General features: G+C 37.5%; 1 protein-coding gene across 1 annotated transcript; it reads left to right on the top strand.

The window, feature by feature from the left end:
* Positions 1 to 1,705: 1,705 nt before the first annotated feature.
* Positions 1,706 to 17,085, top strand: LOC120615732 (adhesion G protein-coupled receptor E2-like). Its single transcript, XM_039878915.1, is given in 9 exon segments — positions 1,706 to 1,792; positions 2,906 to 3,061; positions 11,904 to 12,101; positions 12,381 to 12,465; positions 12,468 to 12,621; positions 15,037 to 15,103; positions 15,507 to 15,598; positions 16,531 to 16,699; positions 16,785 to 17,085. Coding segments are annotated over 9 exon segments (1,155 nt in total). The 3' UTR covers positions 16,932 to 17,085.
* The last annotated feature ends 203 nt before the right edge of the window (positions 17,086 to 17,288 follow it).

Here is a 17,288-nt window from a genome sequence, read left to right as displayed (position 1 = left end):
TTACTATTTTAAAAAGATCCTCTAAATAGAGTCAGCATCAGTCTTTCATCATCAAGAATTAAGAAACATCAGCAAGGAGGCTGGCAGTCCAAACAGTAGTAATGCTAACCAAAGGATACAAAATAGAACAGAGAAATCTGATAAGTTTAAATTGGGCAGGGGAAGGGGAAGGGGAAGGAAGCATCCAGGCCAGTTCTTTTCTAAGTCAGTTCTTCTTGGTCACATGTTATTTGCATCAACAGGAAATATTACTTCACAGCTCAAGACAAAAATTCCCCAGTGCTCATACTTCATGTTTCTGCACAATGAGGAACAGATATTTTGCATTTTATCCAGGTAGGTATAATTGAGAGGATCTTTAATTTAAACCATTTTAGTAGTCTTTATCCTTTTGGAGAAATGTCTATGTTCTCTGATTGATTCATAGATTGCTCTTGCACTATTCTTCAGAAGCATAATAACGAAAAAGGCATTTGTTGATTTCTATTAACCTTTCAAAGAAGAAAGTGGCTTGAACTTGAAACCAGAAAATTGAGGTTTTATTTTGAGATTTCTTAATGTAGTATCTATAAATTTTTTATTATTACCTATAAATATGTTTATTCTTAGACTATGTCCTGAGAAATAATGAATCCTTTAATATGTCTCCAAATAATCCAGTGGGAGCATGAGAATGAGTAGAGGTACAGATGAAATAAAAAATGGCCATAAATTTATGATTATGACAGCAGGATGATTGATTCATGAGGATTCAGTTGACTATTTTTCTACTTTTTAGTATGAAATTTAGTAGAAATTTTCTACTAAACAGTAAAAATTTTTAAAAATAAAGATCAATTTGCAAAAAGTGACAGAGCCAGTGAGTGGCAGAGCTAGAATTCAAATTTACTTGTTTACAACTCCAATAACAATGGTATAATCTCAGGGCAGCCTGCAAGTGAAAATTGATTTAAGCCACTTCAAAAAAAGAAAGATCCTGAATAATAAAAAACTAATATTTGTATCTGAATAAAGACAGCCAGATCCAAGGAGTTTCCTCATAAGATGTATCATGTAAAATGGATGGGAATAGATAATCTAATAGGTGTGCCTGTCATTTTCCATCTGTGTAGATTTTGATCCTTATACTAAAAGCCTACTACTATCAATATCTTGGGAGGCTTATGGAAGATTAAAGAAAAATTCTTTGTCCCCAGGGTCCTGTGGGAAAGTCTAGGAGCCTGTCTAAGGGACAAGGGAACACTGGGATGCTGTTAGAAGCCATGGGGCTATCGAAGAGACTGCATTTCACCAGGTGGTAGAAGCCATTCCTGTGGGTGCTTTGGATCTCATTTCTCAGCCATATTCACCTCCTCTCTCTGTTCTAGAGTTCTGGGTCCTGCTAATATCATTGGGAGCTATTGCTCAGAAGACTGGAGGTGAGTGTATTCAAACAAACCCCATCAATCACCTGAAGCTGAGGAAAGGAACTTCATACTAACAAGGACTTATTTGGAGGGATGGTCCTCTTGGGCTTTGAGAAATTGATGCTGCTTCTTCTCCAGACATAGAGTTTATTACTGAGGGTTCTTCCTTGTGTGAAGACAGGCATTTCTTCCCTCTCCTTCCTCCATCCCATTGTTTCCAACTGGCAGCTGGCATTTTATAAGGGAGTTCAAACCCAGACGTCCATTTCCCACAGTTCCCTGTGCTCAGTGCCCACGGAATGCCCAGTGTACCAATGCCACTTTTTGCCGCTGATTCTGGATTCACTTCTCTGTCTGGACAGACCATCTTTAACAACACCTCGGAAGTTTGTATAGGGAAGAGGCTGAGGGAGGGCAGAGGGGTCATCGGATGTGGGGAGCATCTAGAGTTCCCAGCCCTTGAATCAGCACTAAAGTTCTTTGCCAAGGGTAGGAGAGAAGAGCCAAGAAACAGGGTGATCAGTTCTGATGGCCAAAGAGCATAGTGTTAAGAGCTCGAGATTTGGAGCTGAAGTGTCTGAATTCCAGCTGTATTACTGACCAGCTATATGAGCCCAAGCAAATTGTTTCGCCTCCCAGTATCTCAACTTTCTTATCTATATATCAGGGATAGTAATAATATCAACTCATCAAATTCCTGTGTGCTTTAAATTTTTTTGTAAAAAAACACAATTTCTGATATTAAAATTAATTTAAACTACATAATAACCAAATGAGTGGATACTGTTATTATCCTCTATTTATAAATAAAGAAACTGAGACTTTGGGAGGTAGCTTGCTCATGCTATTACAGCCAGTAATACAGTTGGAATTCAAATAGGATTAATTTGAAGTTCAGAAAACTCTCAAACATGGTCTCCTAAGAAGCACCTCTTGAGAAAGTCAATGCTGGTGCCATATTATAAATGAGGAAATGTGAGCCCTGAGAGGTGACTTGTTTAGTCACACAACTAGGAAGTGGGAGAACCTGGACCTACATCTTAAACTACAGCATTCTGAGTTCTGTCCAGTTGGTCCTGAGTTGAATAAAATGTGAAATATTCTATAGGCATTAATATTTATTTATTATTTTGATATAGAAAAGTAGTCACAAAATATCTTAAAACCCTGGAAGAATTTGCATAAACCAAAGCCATAATCTGATTCCATGAGAGCTGGAGAACAGAAGAAAAAGTAATGATGCTGTTTTCATAATTGGTGGAGCTCAGTAATAGCTACATGTGGGTTTATTATACTATTCTCCCCTTGTTAAAAATTGCTTTAGTCTCAGTGGTTGCATATTTATGTGTTCTTTGCATTTTCTCCTTTTCCAGTTTTTTCCTGTAAACACATTATTTTGTTTAGAAAGAAAACACGAGGGGTAAAATCATTTAAATCTGGTTGCTACCAATCTCAACCAGAATTTTGGCCATTCCTAGCAGTTCCCAATTGTGTTCCAGATATCAACGAGTGTGGCCCGCCTTTATATGTGTCTTGTGGAAGCGTTGCAGATTGTCACAATGTGGAGGGAAGTCACCACTGTGAGTGCACCTCTGGGTGCGAGCTCCTTTCAGGCGGCACCAAATTCAAAAGTGAGAAGGAGAACACTTGTCAAGGTAAGTAGTTTCCCATTCACATGTTCCCTCCATCTGTCTTCACTCTTATGCCCAGTCCATCCTGTCAACAATGAGGACTGCTTTGGAATTGTTGTTACTAGATCTCAGAGCCCAAGAAAGAGCACCTTTGGGTCTCTTAGGACCCTTTCCTCCCATTTCCTTTTCTTGTTCAGATTTACTCCACATTAGGGTACATTTAGAAGCTTCTTTATTGGGACATAATATGCAAGTTAAAGATTGGAAACAAATGACATTTGTCAATGGAGAATAGTTTAACATATGATATAGCCATATAATTATAAGCTTTAGAGCCTTTTCATGACTTATTTTTTCCTTTTGGTGGGCAGTTTTATGAATTTTAATGCACGTCCACACTTGGGTTACCACCACCATAATCAGGGTCCAGAACAATTGGTTCCATTATCCCTCCTTCTGTCTCTTGGCAGTCACTCTTACCTCCACCCCTAGCAATCCTTAAACTGTTTTCTTTTACCTATAGTATTGTATTTTGAGAATATCATATAATAAAATGGAATAATACAATGTGTTTGAGTCAAGTGTCTCTCACTCAGTGTAATGGTTTTGAAGTTTATCCATGTTGTTTTGAGTATCAATGGTTCATTCATTTTTACTGCTATGTAATATTTCATTGTATGGTCATACCATCCTTTCTTTAACAATTCACCCATTGAAGGGCATTTGATTGCTTCCAGTTTGGGGTGATTATGAATAGAGCTAAAAGAAAGAAAGAAGAAAGCTCTTGATAATTAGAATGCTTTCCAAGTTCTGTTTTAATAGAAAAACATGCTGCAGGATGGTTCCTATAGTGCGCCAATTGCTTTTCTTATCCCTAATCTTCTTCTTAATCCATGTTGAGATTTCTTTATGAATATATTTTAATCTTAAAACTCTGCAAATCTCTTTTAGTGGTATTTAGACAATAATTTCATCATAAGTATGACTTGATTGTCTACTATTGCTCTGAACTGTATGTCAAGGACTTTAAAAAGAACTGTGAAGAATAGACTCTGTTGCCTGGAGCTTTTTCTCCAGTGGACAGACAGACCTGTAGACAAATGCAACATAAATCAAAAAATGTGAAAAGGAATAGTCACGATGCAGAAACCACCCACTTCATGGGTGCACAATATCTTTCATCACTGTACCCCAGTGCCTGCTTCATGGAAAGCATTCAAGAAATGTGCATAAATAATAACTTGAAAGAGCTCAATTGTTACAGTAATCAGAGCTGTGATCACACTTTGGCCCCAATGCTTGGCCTTGATTTTGGCCAATATTTTTTTTAATCTCTGGTTTTGGTTTCCTCATATATAAGTCAGAAATTATAATACCTATTCTTGAAGAGATCGGCTAAGTTTTTGTTGTTGTTGTCTCTATTTTTTAATTTTATTAAATGTATTGGGGTGGCATTGGTTAATAAGATTACATAGGTTTCAAGTGTACAATTCTTTTATACATCATCTGTATAGGGCATTGTGTGTTCACCACCCAAAGTCAAGTCTCCTTCTGTCACTATGTATTTGACCCCATTTACCCTCTTCCACCTCTCCCCCACTCCTGCCTTTCCCTCTGGTAACCACCATACCGTTTGTGTCTATGACTTTTTGTTTGTTGGTTTATCTTGTTTATTTGTTCGTTGCTTTCCTCTTTATATCCCACATGTAAAAATAAATCATATTGTTCTCAACTTTTCCTGCCTAACTTATTTCACTTAACTCGATATTCTTATGATTCACTCATGTTGTTGCAAATGACACTATTTAATCTTTTCTTATGGCTGAGTAGTCCATTGTGTGTTCACCAATCAGGTTAGATTTCTTTCTGTCACTACATAATTGACCCCTTTTACCACATCTGCCTTCACCCTCCCCTCTCGCCCATTCCCTCTGGTAACCACTAGTCTATACTCCATGTCCATGAGTCTCTATTTCTTTCTCTTGTTCGTTTGTTGCTTTTAAGTTTATGTACTACATATAAAAGATATCATGTGGTTTTCAACTTTTTCTGTCTGGCTTATTTCGCTTAGCATAATTATCTCGAGGTCCACCCATGTTTTCGCAAATGGCACTATTTCATGTCTTCTTATGGCTGAGTAATAGTCCGTTGTATATATATACCACATCTTCTTTATCCAATCACCTATCGAAGGGCACTTCAGTTATTTCCATGTCTTAGCCGCCATGAATAATGCTGCAAGAACATAGGAGCCCATATATTATTAAAATAAGTGTTTTCAAATTTTTGTGGTTAGATACCCAGAAGAAAGATTCCTGGGTTATATAGTAACTCTATTTTTATTTTTTGAGGACTGTCTCTACTGTTTTCCATAGTGGCTGCACCAATTTACATTGCTACCAGCAGTGTATGAAGGTTGCTATTTCCCTACAACCTCTCCAACACTTGTTATTACTTGTCTTGTTGATAATATCCATTCTAACAGGTGTGAGGTGGTATCTCATTGTGATTTTGATTTGCATTTCCTTAATAGCTGGTAAATTTGATCATCCTTTCATGTGTCTGTTGGCTGTTTGAATGTCTTCTTGGGAGATATATCTGTTCAGGCCTTCTGCCCATTTTTTTAATTGGATTGTTTATTTTTGTTGTTGTTGAGTTGTATGAGTTCTTTATATATTTTGGATATTAGCCCCTTATTGGAGATGTAGTTTAAAAATATCTTCTCCCATTCAGTTGATGGCTTTTTTGTTTTATCATTGGTTTCTTTTGCTGTGCATAAGCTTTTTAATTTGATATAGTCCAATTATTTATTTTTGCTTTTACTTCTCTTGCCTTTGGGGTCAAATTCATAAAATCTTCTCTAAGACCAAGGTCCATAAGTTCAGTACCTATGTTTTCTTCTATGTATTTTATTGTTTCAGGTCTTATATTTAAGTCTTTTATCCATTTTGAGTTAATTTTTGTATATGATGACAAATGGCAGCCTAGTTTCTTTTGCATGTGGTTTTCCAATTTACCCGGCACCATTTATTGGAGTGGCTCTCTTTTGTCCATTGTATGTTTTTTGACTTCTTTATCAAAAATATTTGCCCATATATATGTGGGCTCTCAATTCTGTTCCATTGGTCTGTGTGTCTGTTTTTCTGACAATACTATGCTGTTTTGATTATTGTTGCTTTGTAGTATAATTTGAATTCAGGGAGTGTGATACCTCCAGCTTTGTTCTTTTTCTCAAGATTAGTTTGGCTACTTGGGGGTCTCTTGGAGTTTCATAAAAATCTGATTTTTTTTGTTCCATTTCTTTAAAAATTGCCATTGGGATTTTGATGGGGATTACATTAAATCTGTATATTGCTTTGGGTAATAAGGTTATTTTAAGAAAGCACCTCAACATAATAAAGCCCATATATAAAAAACCTTCAGCTAATAATCATACTTATCAATGAAAAAATTGAAAGCTTTTCTTCTACGATTAGGAGCAAGACAAGGATGCCACTCTCACCACTGTTATTCAACATAGTACTAGAAGTCCTAGCCAGAGCAATCATACAAGAGAAAAAATAAAAGGCATCCAAATTGGGAATGAAGAAGTCAAATTGTCACTTTGTGCAGATGACATGATTCTTTATATAGGAAACCCCACCTCCCACAACTCGCAGCCCCACCCAAGCCACATCCAGTTGTATCCTCAGTGAGTCAAGTGCTCCTTGCTGAGACTCACACTGGTGGAGGCAGCTAACCTCGGTTTCTGGTGTGGCCTTTTGAGGCAACTATAAGCACAACATCTGTGGATTGTTTGCTGAATCTAAATTTGGCCTACAGCTGAACCCCTCTCAGGACTGTGCCACTGAACACCTACTTCACAAATCCACACTAATAAGACTGAGAGACTTAGGAGCTTTGCTTTGTACATAGAAATAGACACGGAAATGCAGCCAAAATGGGAAGACGAAGAAGCAGAAACTATATGATAGAACAGAACAAGATCCAAATGTAATAGAGTCAAGTAATCTAACAGGTGCAGAGTTCAAAACACTGGTTATAAAGATGCTCAACGAACTTTTGGGAAGTGTAGATAAATTCAGTGAGAACTACAACATAGAGATAAAAAACATAAAAATGGAAGTAGAAATTATAAAAGGGAACTAGTCTGAAATGAGGAACACATTATCTGAGATGAGAAGTATATAAAATAGAATAAACAAAGGAATAAACAAAATGAATAAAGAAGAGGATCACATGCCCTAGCTAGAGGACAGGACAGCCAATCAAGACACTCAAACAGAATGGCAAGGAAAAAGAGGCCAAAGGCTATAAAGATGACTTAAGGAGGATATGGGACACTATTAAGGCTCCATATATTCATCTGATTGGTGTAAGTGAAGAAAATCAAGAGGTTAAACAGCTGTTTGAAGAAATAATGATGGAAAACTTCCCTAACCTGGTGAAGGAAATGGACGTAACACCCCAGGAAGCTCAGAGGATTCCAAAATCCAGGGACCCAAAGAGGCCCACATCAAGACACGTCATAATTAAAATGCCAAAGGTTAAATACAAAGAAAGAATATTAAAAGCAGCAAGAGAAAAAAATAATAATTACATTTAAGGGAACACCCATATGACTGGCAGCTGATTTCACAAAAGAAACTATGCAAGACAGTGGGCTTGGCAAAAAAATATTACAAAGGATGACGACCCAGGATATATAACCAAGAATAATTTATCCAGCAAAGCTATTATTTAAAGTTAATGAACAGATAAAGAGCTTCCCAGACAAAAATAAGCTAAAGGAATTTATCACCATGAAGCCAGAATTACAGGAAACTTTGGAGGGATTTCTTTAAGAAGAAAAAACATGTATCAAAAATAAGAATAAAGAATGGTAACAACTACATTCCTATCAATAAGTACCTTAAATGGAAAAGAATTAAGTGCTCCAACCAAAAGATAGAGTGGCTGAAAGGATAAGAAAACAAGACCCTACATATGAAAAGGAAGGAAATGGAAAAAGATATTGCTTTGATGAACCTAGAAGGTATTTAAGTCAGACAGAGAAAGATAAACACTATATGACTTCACTTATATGCAGAATTTAAGGATTAAAAAGAAAAAAACAATCAAAAATAGACTCGCAAATACAGTGGACAATTTGGTGACAGACAGTGGAGGGGGGTTTGGGGGGCTGGGAGAATGGGGTGAAGGGTTAAAGAAGTACAAATTAGTGGTTGATAGATGGTCACAGGGACGGGGAGCTCGGCGTAGGAAATGCAGTTAGCATTAATACAGTGGGTAGGTCAGGGGAGGGTCAGGAGAGGGAGGGAGCAATTGGGAGAGATCATTTTACTAACCATATAGATGTCTAACCAATGTACGGTATACTTGAAACTAATTAAAATTTAAAAAATAAAATAAATTTAAAAAATAAAAATAATAATTGAGATATTCTATATCAATACATAAAGAACTTTCTCATTTATTTTTACATCAATATAGCTTTCCATTCTATGGATGTTCTATATTTTAACAAGCCTCTAATGATGAAAATTTTATTTTCAATATTTTGCTTCTACATTATTGCAATAACATTGATGGGTCAAATCTATAGCTGTAATTTTGACAAATATCACCATATTTCAACACATTTCTGTAGCTGGTCAATGGATTCCTTGAATTTTAAAGTTTGGCAACTGTACTATCATTTCTGGCTATTGCCCCCATCCGCCCACGCAAGGTATTTCTTTTTCTTTTTTCATTCAAGATGAAATCATTTTATTTTCAGTTCTGCAATTTCACATTTTTTTAATAAATTTATTAGGGTGGCATTGTTTAATAAAATTATATAGGTTTCAAGTGTACAGTTCAATAATATATCCTATGTATATTGCATTGTGCATTCACCGCCAAAAGTTAAATTTCTTTCTGTCACCATATATTTGACTGCCTTTACCCTTATCCACCTCCCGCTACCCCTTCCTTCTGGTAACCACTATACTGTTGTCAATGTCCATGAATCTCTGTTGTTTGTTTTGTTCATTTGTTGCTTTCAGTTTTATATCCCACATATAAGTGCAATTATATGGTTCTCAACTTTTTCTTTCTGACTTATTTCACTTTGCATGATAATCTCAAAATACATGCACGTTGTCACAATGACAGCACCACACCTTTTCTTATGTCTGAGTAATATTCCATTGTATTAATGCAAGGTATTTCTTTTAAGTGTATAAATTCAACTTTTCTTTGTTTTTGAAATTATTTCTTGAAATCTATTTTTCAATATTTGTTCTCTTCATTAATTTGGTTTCCTTCGTTGAAGACACCAATTACACGTATTGTGGCTCTCCTTTGCCTAACTCCCATATTTCTTTTTCCTCTGATTCTTCGTTACCTCTTTTTTAGTGTTAATTTTGCTCATTTTTTTTTTCTATTCCCATTTTCTATGTCCCTTAAAATGTTTCCATCAGGGTCCATTCTTCATATAACCTCCTTAAGTTTTGCCTTCATTACCATAGGTATTTTTCTCTTCCATTTATTTACTGAGCTTTTCTAATATACAATTTCACAATACCTCTCTTCTCTGAGGTCTTGTACCTCTTTTATTTCTTGCTTATAAAGGCAAGTGCTTCCTTACATATTTTTGTTCATGGTAAATAATGTCACAACTTTAATTTGCTCTATGGAAACAGTTATTTGGTGAGTCTTCCTTACTTACCATTTTTTTCTTTTTCCCATTTTTCTTGTAATATTTTGTATAAATAATGTGCTTGTTCTTTTGATTACTTGCCTTTAAAACAGATGGTTTTCTAAAAGCAACAAATGATCAGGACAAACAAACAGAGACTCATGGACATGGACCATAGGCTAGTGGTTACCAAAGGACTGTAGACTAGTGGTTACTAGCAGGATGGGGGAAGAGGGAAGAGGTAGACTGGGTAAAGGGGGTCAATTATAGGGGGTAGAGGGAAGGTGAAATGGGTAAAGGGGATCAAATATGTGGATGCTGAAGGAAACTGGACTTTGGGTTGTGAACACACAATAGAATATAAAGATGCCAAATGATAATGTACACCTGAAAATTATATAATTGTATTAACCAATGTTACCCCAATAAACTTAATTAAAAATTTGAAAAAAGAAAAAAAGAAAGCAGATGGTTTTTCCTGGAGGAGTTATTTCTAAGATATGTCTGTAAAAACATGTTCATGGATATATTATAGCGTATCACAGAGATTTTATGTGAGTTTTAAAATTTTATCCAAGCAAAATAAAATGTCATTTCATGTGCAAAAATCTGTGTTTTCCTCCACAGAGTCAAATTTCTTCCTATAAATGTGGTGTATTTGTGAAATTACATGCTTAGCTTCAAATCCTCTAAAACTCTTAACCAACTGGTATAAGGAAACACCTGCCCTAATCTTTCCCACTATAACAATCATGAAAAAGTTTATTTAGGTTTCCTCCTCTGTGCACCTCTAGTCCATTTTCTGTGATTTTAGCATCTCTTCCAATTATTCTCTAGTTTCACTGAAAATTTAAATTGTTTTTAATTCTCATTACTTGTGGCATTTGTATTATTTCCAAGAGGGATGTGTGTGTGTGTGTGTGTGTGTGTGTGTGTGTGTGTGTGTGTGTGTACACATATGCACCAACTTTGGGCCATCATCTTCAATACCAAAATAACTGACTTTTTTCAGCCAAAGGTTTCCTTTCAAACTTGAAAAATACTAGGATTTGGAATGGGGGAAAATGGGAGGGGAACAGGAGAGACAGATAAATGTATGTTCTTCTGTGGACCATCTTATTTTTCCCAGCCCAGAAATATTTTTTCAGCTGAGCTGGTGCAAATACTCATGAAGGTGACCTCAGGCAATTGCGTGGGTAAGAAATGGTGCAAAAATGGAGTATCACTTTTAGGAAAATAACCTATAAACCTAGTAAGTTTAGTGATGCACAGATTTCAGGATTGAAATCCAACTAATATGGTTCAATGGCTTGGTGTTTTGAAGGAGGGCTACCCTATTACACGGGTACCATTGAGTAGAATAAGAAGTTCATAGGAGCCCTATCTCCCTTCTAGACCTCAGACCCTCAAGTAATTCATTTTGTTAATCAACTTTATTGGAGTGCAACATATTTGCAAGAAAAATTAGGTTATAAATATACAGTACATGAGTTTTGACAATAATAAACCAATCTGTAACCACAACCCCAGTTAAGACATAGACCCTTTAATAACTCCAGAAAGGCTCTCAAGACAGTTGCAGTCAATGCTCTCATCCTCACCCCTAGGACAATGGATCTGATTTTTATCACCATACTTTACTTCTGACTTAGAATCATTCAGTAGAGTCATTCTCTCTATCATGTCTGGTTTCTTTTGCTCAACATAATGTCTATGAGATTCTCCCATGTTATGTTCTGTGTAACCATAGTTCATTCTTTTTAATGCTCCAGATAATCACAATGTATGACTAAATCACAATTTGTTTATCTGTTCTCCATTTCAATGAACATGTGTATTGTGTCCAGTCTGGGCTATTATGAATAAAGCTGTTATGAACATTTTTAAACATTCATTTTGTGAACATTTATTTTCATTTCTCTTAGGTAAATACCCAGAAATGGAATTGCTGGGTTATATAATAAGTGTATGTTTAACTGTTTAAGAAACACCAAACTCCATTCCAGAATAGATGTTACTTTTTGCATTCTCACCCAGAGTGTGTGAGAGTTCCAATTTTTCCATTTTGCCTATACTCGACACAATTGTTTTTGCTTTGCCTTTCTAGTCTGTGCACTTTGAAAATCACAATTTTACCCCAGAGTACAATAATGTGATAGTGATCTTCTCTTTGCTGGGTTTCAGGAGGAGGATCCTGCCCTGGCTGTGATCACCTATCTGGGGCTGAGCCTCTCTCTGCTGTGCCTCTTCCTGGCAGCCCTCACCTTCTTGCTGTGCAAAGCCATCTAGAACACTAGCGCTTCACTCTACCTGCAGCTCTCTCTCTGCCTCTTCCTGGCCCACCTGCTCTTCCTCATGGCCATCGACAGAACAGAGATCAAGGTACTGACACTGACCCAGAGGACCTCTATCCCGCATAGAGTATGCTAAGTTCATGGATATATGCTGCATTGGACACCTTTAAAAACTGGCCTTGGGTTCTGGGAAGGTTTGAGGATGTGAGTAGCTATTTTCACACTGACTGACATAACTAGATGACCAACCCTCTTCTAACAACTTATTCCTACGCATCAGAGTTCTTCCAACAACAAGGTGTAGTAGAAGTCCTGGGACCACACTTCACCTGACAATCCCACCTGGTGACTCTTACTCCTCCCACAGGTGCTGGGCGCCATCATCGTGGGTGCTTTACACTACCTCTACCTGGCCTCCTTCACCTGGATGCTGCTGGAGGGCCTGAACCTCTTCTCACTGTCCGCAACCTGACTGTGGTCAACTACTCCAGCGTGAGCACGTTCATGAAGAAGTTCATGTTCCCTGTGGGCTACGGAGTACCGGCTGTGATCGTGGCCATTTCTGCAGCATCCAGGCCTCACTTTTATGGCACGCCCACCCAGAATATGCAACATCTCACTGTCTTCATCTTCTCCATATGACAATAGCCAGCAGAGGACCAACGTAGCCTTTAATATCATGAGAATATGATAAACAGAGAAAAACTCAATCCAAAGATGTCTTCGTGGTGGAAGATTGTGTTCATTGATATAGCTAGCTGTTTTTAAGTCCTAGAGATTTTACATTGTTTTAAATGTCATTATATTGATATAATATTGTGTATATTAACAATACACTAATATATTAATGATTATTAATTAATATATAGTTGAAATAATTGAAGTGACAATTTTTTCTTTTATATTTTATTATTTTAAATATTAATAATATATTATATTGACTATTGGTATAATAATTGTATCTTATCTATTAGCAAATGTATATTAATATCGTATTGATTGTCTTAATTAAGAGACTGGTTTTTGTTTTTATTTATTTATTTCAATGTAGTTGGTATATAATATTATATTGATTATATTAGTTTCAAGTACACAATATGTAGTGATTCGACATTTTTATCCCTTAAAATGTGATTACTCTAATTCTAGTAATCATGGTCACCATGCAAATTTATCACAATACTATTAACTATACCTTACGATGTGATCACCCTAATTTAGTAATCATCTGTCAGTATGCAAATTTATCACAATATTATTGACTATATTCTCCATCTTTCTCCTAATCTCCCCCCACTAAGGGGACTGCGTTAAATCTTCTAGAAAGCAAAATTGAAATGAAGAGATGACATTGATTTGTGTAACCAACTTCTCTTAATTCTAGAAGAAATAGAGGATAATTTAGATAATGAAATAATTGTTATTACCAAAACTAAGATTTATAAATCACTTCTAATATTCAGTTATTGTTCTAAATATTTTTCATGTGTCAGCTCAAATCATACTCTGAACAACCCTCTGAAGTAAGAATTAGTATTATGTGAGTTTTACAGAGAAAATTGAGACACAGAGACTATTAACATGGCCAAGATCACAGAGCTGGTTGGTGGCAGAACTGGGATCAAATGAAGATAGTCAGTCTGACAGTCACAACATACTCCTAGACTGATAAAATTAATGTTCACCTGCATCAGATGAGGCCTGGCCAGCTGGCCTTCCTAGGTAGCTTAGCATAAAAGTGAGCAACTTCTTCTGTAAAGGGCTGAAGAATAAATCTTTTCAGCTTTGTGGGCCACATATAGTCTGTTGCAACTACTCACCTCTGTCTTTGCAGCACAAAAGCTGCCAAAGACAAAATATAAGGTAATGAGTGTAACTGTTTCCAGAAAAATACATTTACAAAACCAGGTGGTGAGCCCTCTTGGCCCACAGGCTGCAGTTTACCAACACTGCCTTAGTAGCTTTCTCTTTTGGTGCATCCATCTAACTCTCTCCATGGTCCTCACACCTCTCTCCTCACTCACAATTCCCCTCACTTGGGATCAAGTTCCAATTCCGTCATTTCTACCCATGTGGCCTTAAGTTACTGACTCTGTCTCCTTAAGCCTCAGATGCTCGACCTGTGTTCATCTGAGTCCGTGTTGTCATGAGGAATAAATTATGTAATGCACATGAGCCCTGCCTTAACACTATGTCAGGTTACGGTGAACATCTTTTTACACTCTCCTCGCATGTCCCAAATTGTTCACATTCTCGACACCTACTCATTGGTCATATCTCAGCATAAACACAGTGAGTTCCCTCAGGGACCCCTTCTCAACTATCTGAATCTCCTGTACCTCAGACTAGACTATGGATTCGGGTATAAGTTCTCATAGCTCCAAATACTTGATGATCAAACTCATCATCTTATTCACTTCTATTATCTAATTGTTAACCTTCCCACCTAGCTGGAATCACGCTGAGGACTGAGACCAGTCTATCTTAATTGCACCTGGGAGCCAAGCACAGATCCTGATACAGAAGCGAGAAAATATTTGTCCACTAAACCAGAAATTATCAATATTTTTTAATTGATATTTCTGTCAGCATTTCCAAAGGCCAAGACTTAAAAGCCAGTTTTAAACAGAATTTAAATGTTTAAAAAACAAGTTATTAAGGTGAGACTGACATGTAAAAAGCTGTACACATTTAATGTATAAAATCTTATGAGTTTGGAGATAAGTATACACCCGTGAAAATATCACCACCATCAAGAGCATGTACAAAGTTTCAATTATGAAAGATAATTAAGTTTGAAAAATCAATAGAGCATATGCTTAAAACTGACAATACTGTATTGTATACTTATAACTGACTAAGAGGGTAGATCTCAGATTAAATGTTCTTACCAAAAAAAGCAATAACATTAATAATAAAGGAGGAAGGACGAAACTATCGGAGGTGAGGTATATATTTATTTATCGATCTTTTTATCCATAAAAGCAAAAATAGTCTTTGATCACTTTCCATCTCTCTCTTAGATGCTGGCTCTACACACACAAAAGATTTATATGGACCTTCCTTGGCCCCATCTGCACCATCTTCTCTGTGAGTAATGGATGACATCAGCACATCCTTCCTGCCCAGCTGAGGGCCAAACAAAGAGCAAGTGTATAAGGAGAGATACAGGGCAGGAGAGCTGTCATTCTACTTGCCCAAGACTGAGGGTCCCCAAGTAGGCATGATGTCAGTTTAAACCAGGACAGAGTCGTTTCCTGAGATGTCAGACTTTCCGTGCTAAAACTTGGGAATTCCCATGCAAACTGGGATGAGTTGGTCACCCTGGTTACAGGACAAGAATGTGCCTGGGTTCCTTGATGTTTGGTCTGGTTTTCTATGACTGCTGTGTAATAAAAAAAGCTTCTTACTTGCCGACTTAGGGGTTGGATGAGCTAGGAGGAATGTTTACAGATATGGAATGTATTCAATATGCCTTGTGGGGATTTTACAGATTAATTTGGCTTTCTTTCTGATGACCTTCTGGATTCTGAAAGTCAAGCTCTCCTCACTCAGCAGCGATGTGTCCACCCTCCAGAACACAAGGTGAGATGGATCAGAGGGCCTCACCCCTCCCTACAAAGCATGGTCCATGAGCAAAGCCACATGGTTCCTAGCTCCTAATGTTCTTTCACAGGGATGCTGAGGGATTGGAGGAAAGAGATGCAGCCACCTTCCTTGGAAACTAGCTCAGATAATTGGGATTTGCTGCTGACACACAAGACAAAAACATTTCATCCATTCATACTCCAGCATAAAACTACCTCAGCTATGAGAGAACTGACTATGTTCTGATAAACAGGGGTTACTTAGGATATTATATAACTGTTCCTGGAACCCTGCATGTACTTTCATGCTCACAGCTTCATGAATGCTCTTCCCTCTACCCTCTCCACTCTTCCACCTGGTGAAATCATGTTCCTTATCCACATATCACATCTTCTAAGAGGCTAGGGATAACCTTTGATTTCCTCAACTTTGCACACAATGAATAGCCTCTATTTTGGGCAAAGCATGCCCTGGATCACTTCATGGAGAGAAGATGGAACAGTACTTTATGGCACCCAGGAAGAAGTACCTCACACTTTACAAATAGTAAAATGACCATTTGATTTAGTCTTTCCACTGCACTGTAAGGTCTATGAAACAGAAATCTTGTCTTCGTTATTTTCAATGCCCGGGATCCAGCACGGAGTCAGGCATACAGAACATACTCAGAAATATCAGTTGAATGAAATTGGGAATATTTATGAAACATTGCAATCTATTTAAAACCCATGTTTTGAAGTGTCGCTACCATCCTCAGTCCAAGTCAAATGCCAATCTGGACACAAATAGCATTTATTTCAAGAGAATAATTGAGAGCAAAGACTAAAGTTGATCATAACTCAGTCAGAGGCATCCATGGGCAGAGATGAAAATGGCCTTGATTCTGTTGCTCTGGGTACACCATGGGTCTCCCTTCTCCTCCTACTCAGGATGCTGACATTCAAAGCGACAGCTCAGCTCTTCATCTTGGGCTGTACGTGGTGTCTGGGGATCCTGCAAGTGAGTCCAGCTGCCCATGCCATGGCCTACCTCTTCACCATCATCAACGGCCTACAGGGTGTCTTCATCTTTCTGGTGTACTGCCTCCTCAGCCAGCAGGTACCACTGTCTGACTCCCACCCAGAACTCTTTCCATCCTCCCTCCTCTCATGGAGCTGACTCAGAGCATGCTTTACCTCTGCAGGTCTGTGAACAATACAGGAAATGGTTGAAAGGAGTCAAGAAAACCAAAGCTGAGTCTGAGAAATACACCCTCTCCAGCAAGGCCATGTCAGATGCCCCTAAACACAGTGTGGTAAGATCACACGTTGCTCCCAGGGCACTTCTCTAACTAATCTTATTGAACTCTCATGCCCATCACACTGGACAACCTGGGTCAATAGTAGGGGATGCCATAAGATAACCTACACTTAGTTTAATGCTAGACTCACTCAAAGACGTTTCCTGTTGTGACTGGACATCTTCCTCTACTTTCACTCACTATGTTCCAGCGCTCACCTTGACACTTGCACATGACTATCATCTCATTCCTCACACATGTAAAACACCACTTTTTGTGACATGGTGCATGTGGTTTTTAATTTTACTTGGTGAGAAGATACAAAACTCTTCCTCAGTAGCAAGCTCAACAAGCAGGAACTAATGATCTGAGGCAGTGATGTTCAAACTGCTTAGAGTCACAGCATCA

The sequence above is a fragment of the Pteropus medius genome, unplaced genomic scaffold (assembly GCF_902729225.1).
Source record: "Pteropus medius unplaced genomic scaffold, Ma_sr-lr_union100, whole genome shotgun sequence".
NCBI classification, from domain to species: domain Eukaryota; kingdom Metazoa; phylum Chordata; class Mammalia; order Chiroptera; family Pteropodidae; genus Pteropus; species Pteropus medius.
This window is presented reverse-complemented; position numbering and strand designations above follow the sequence as displayed.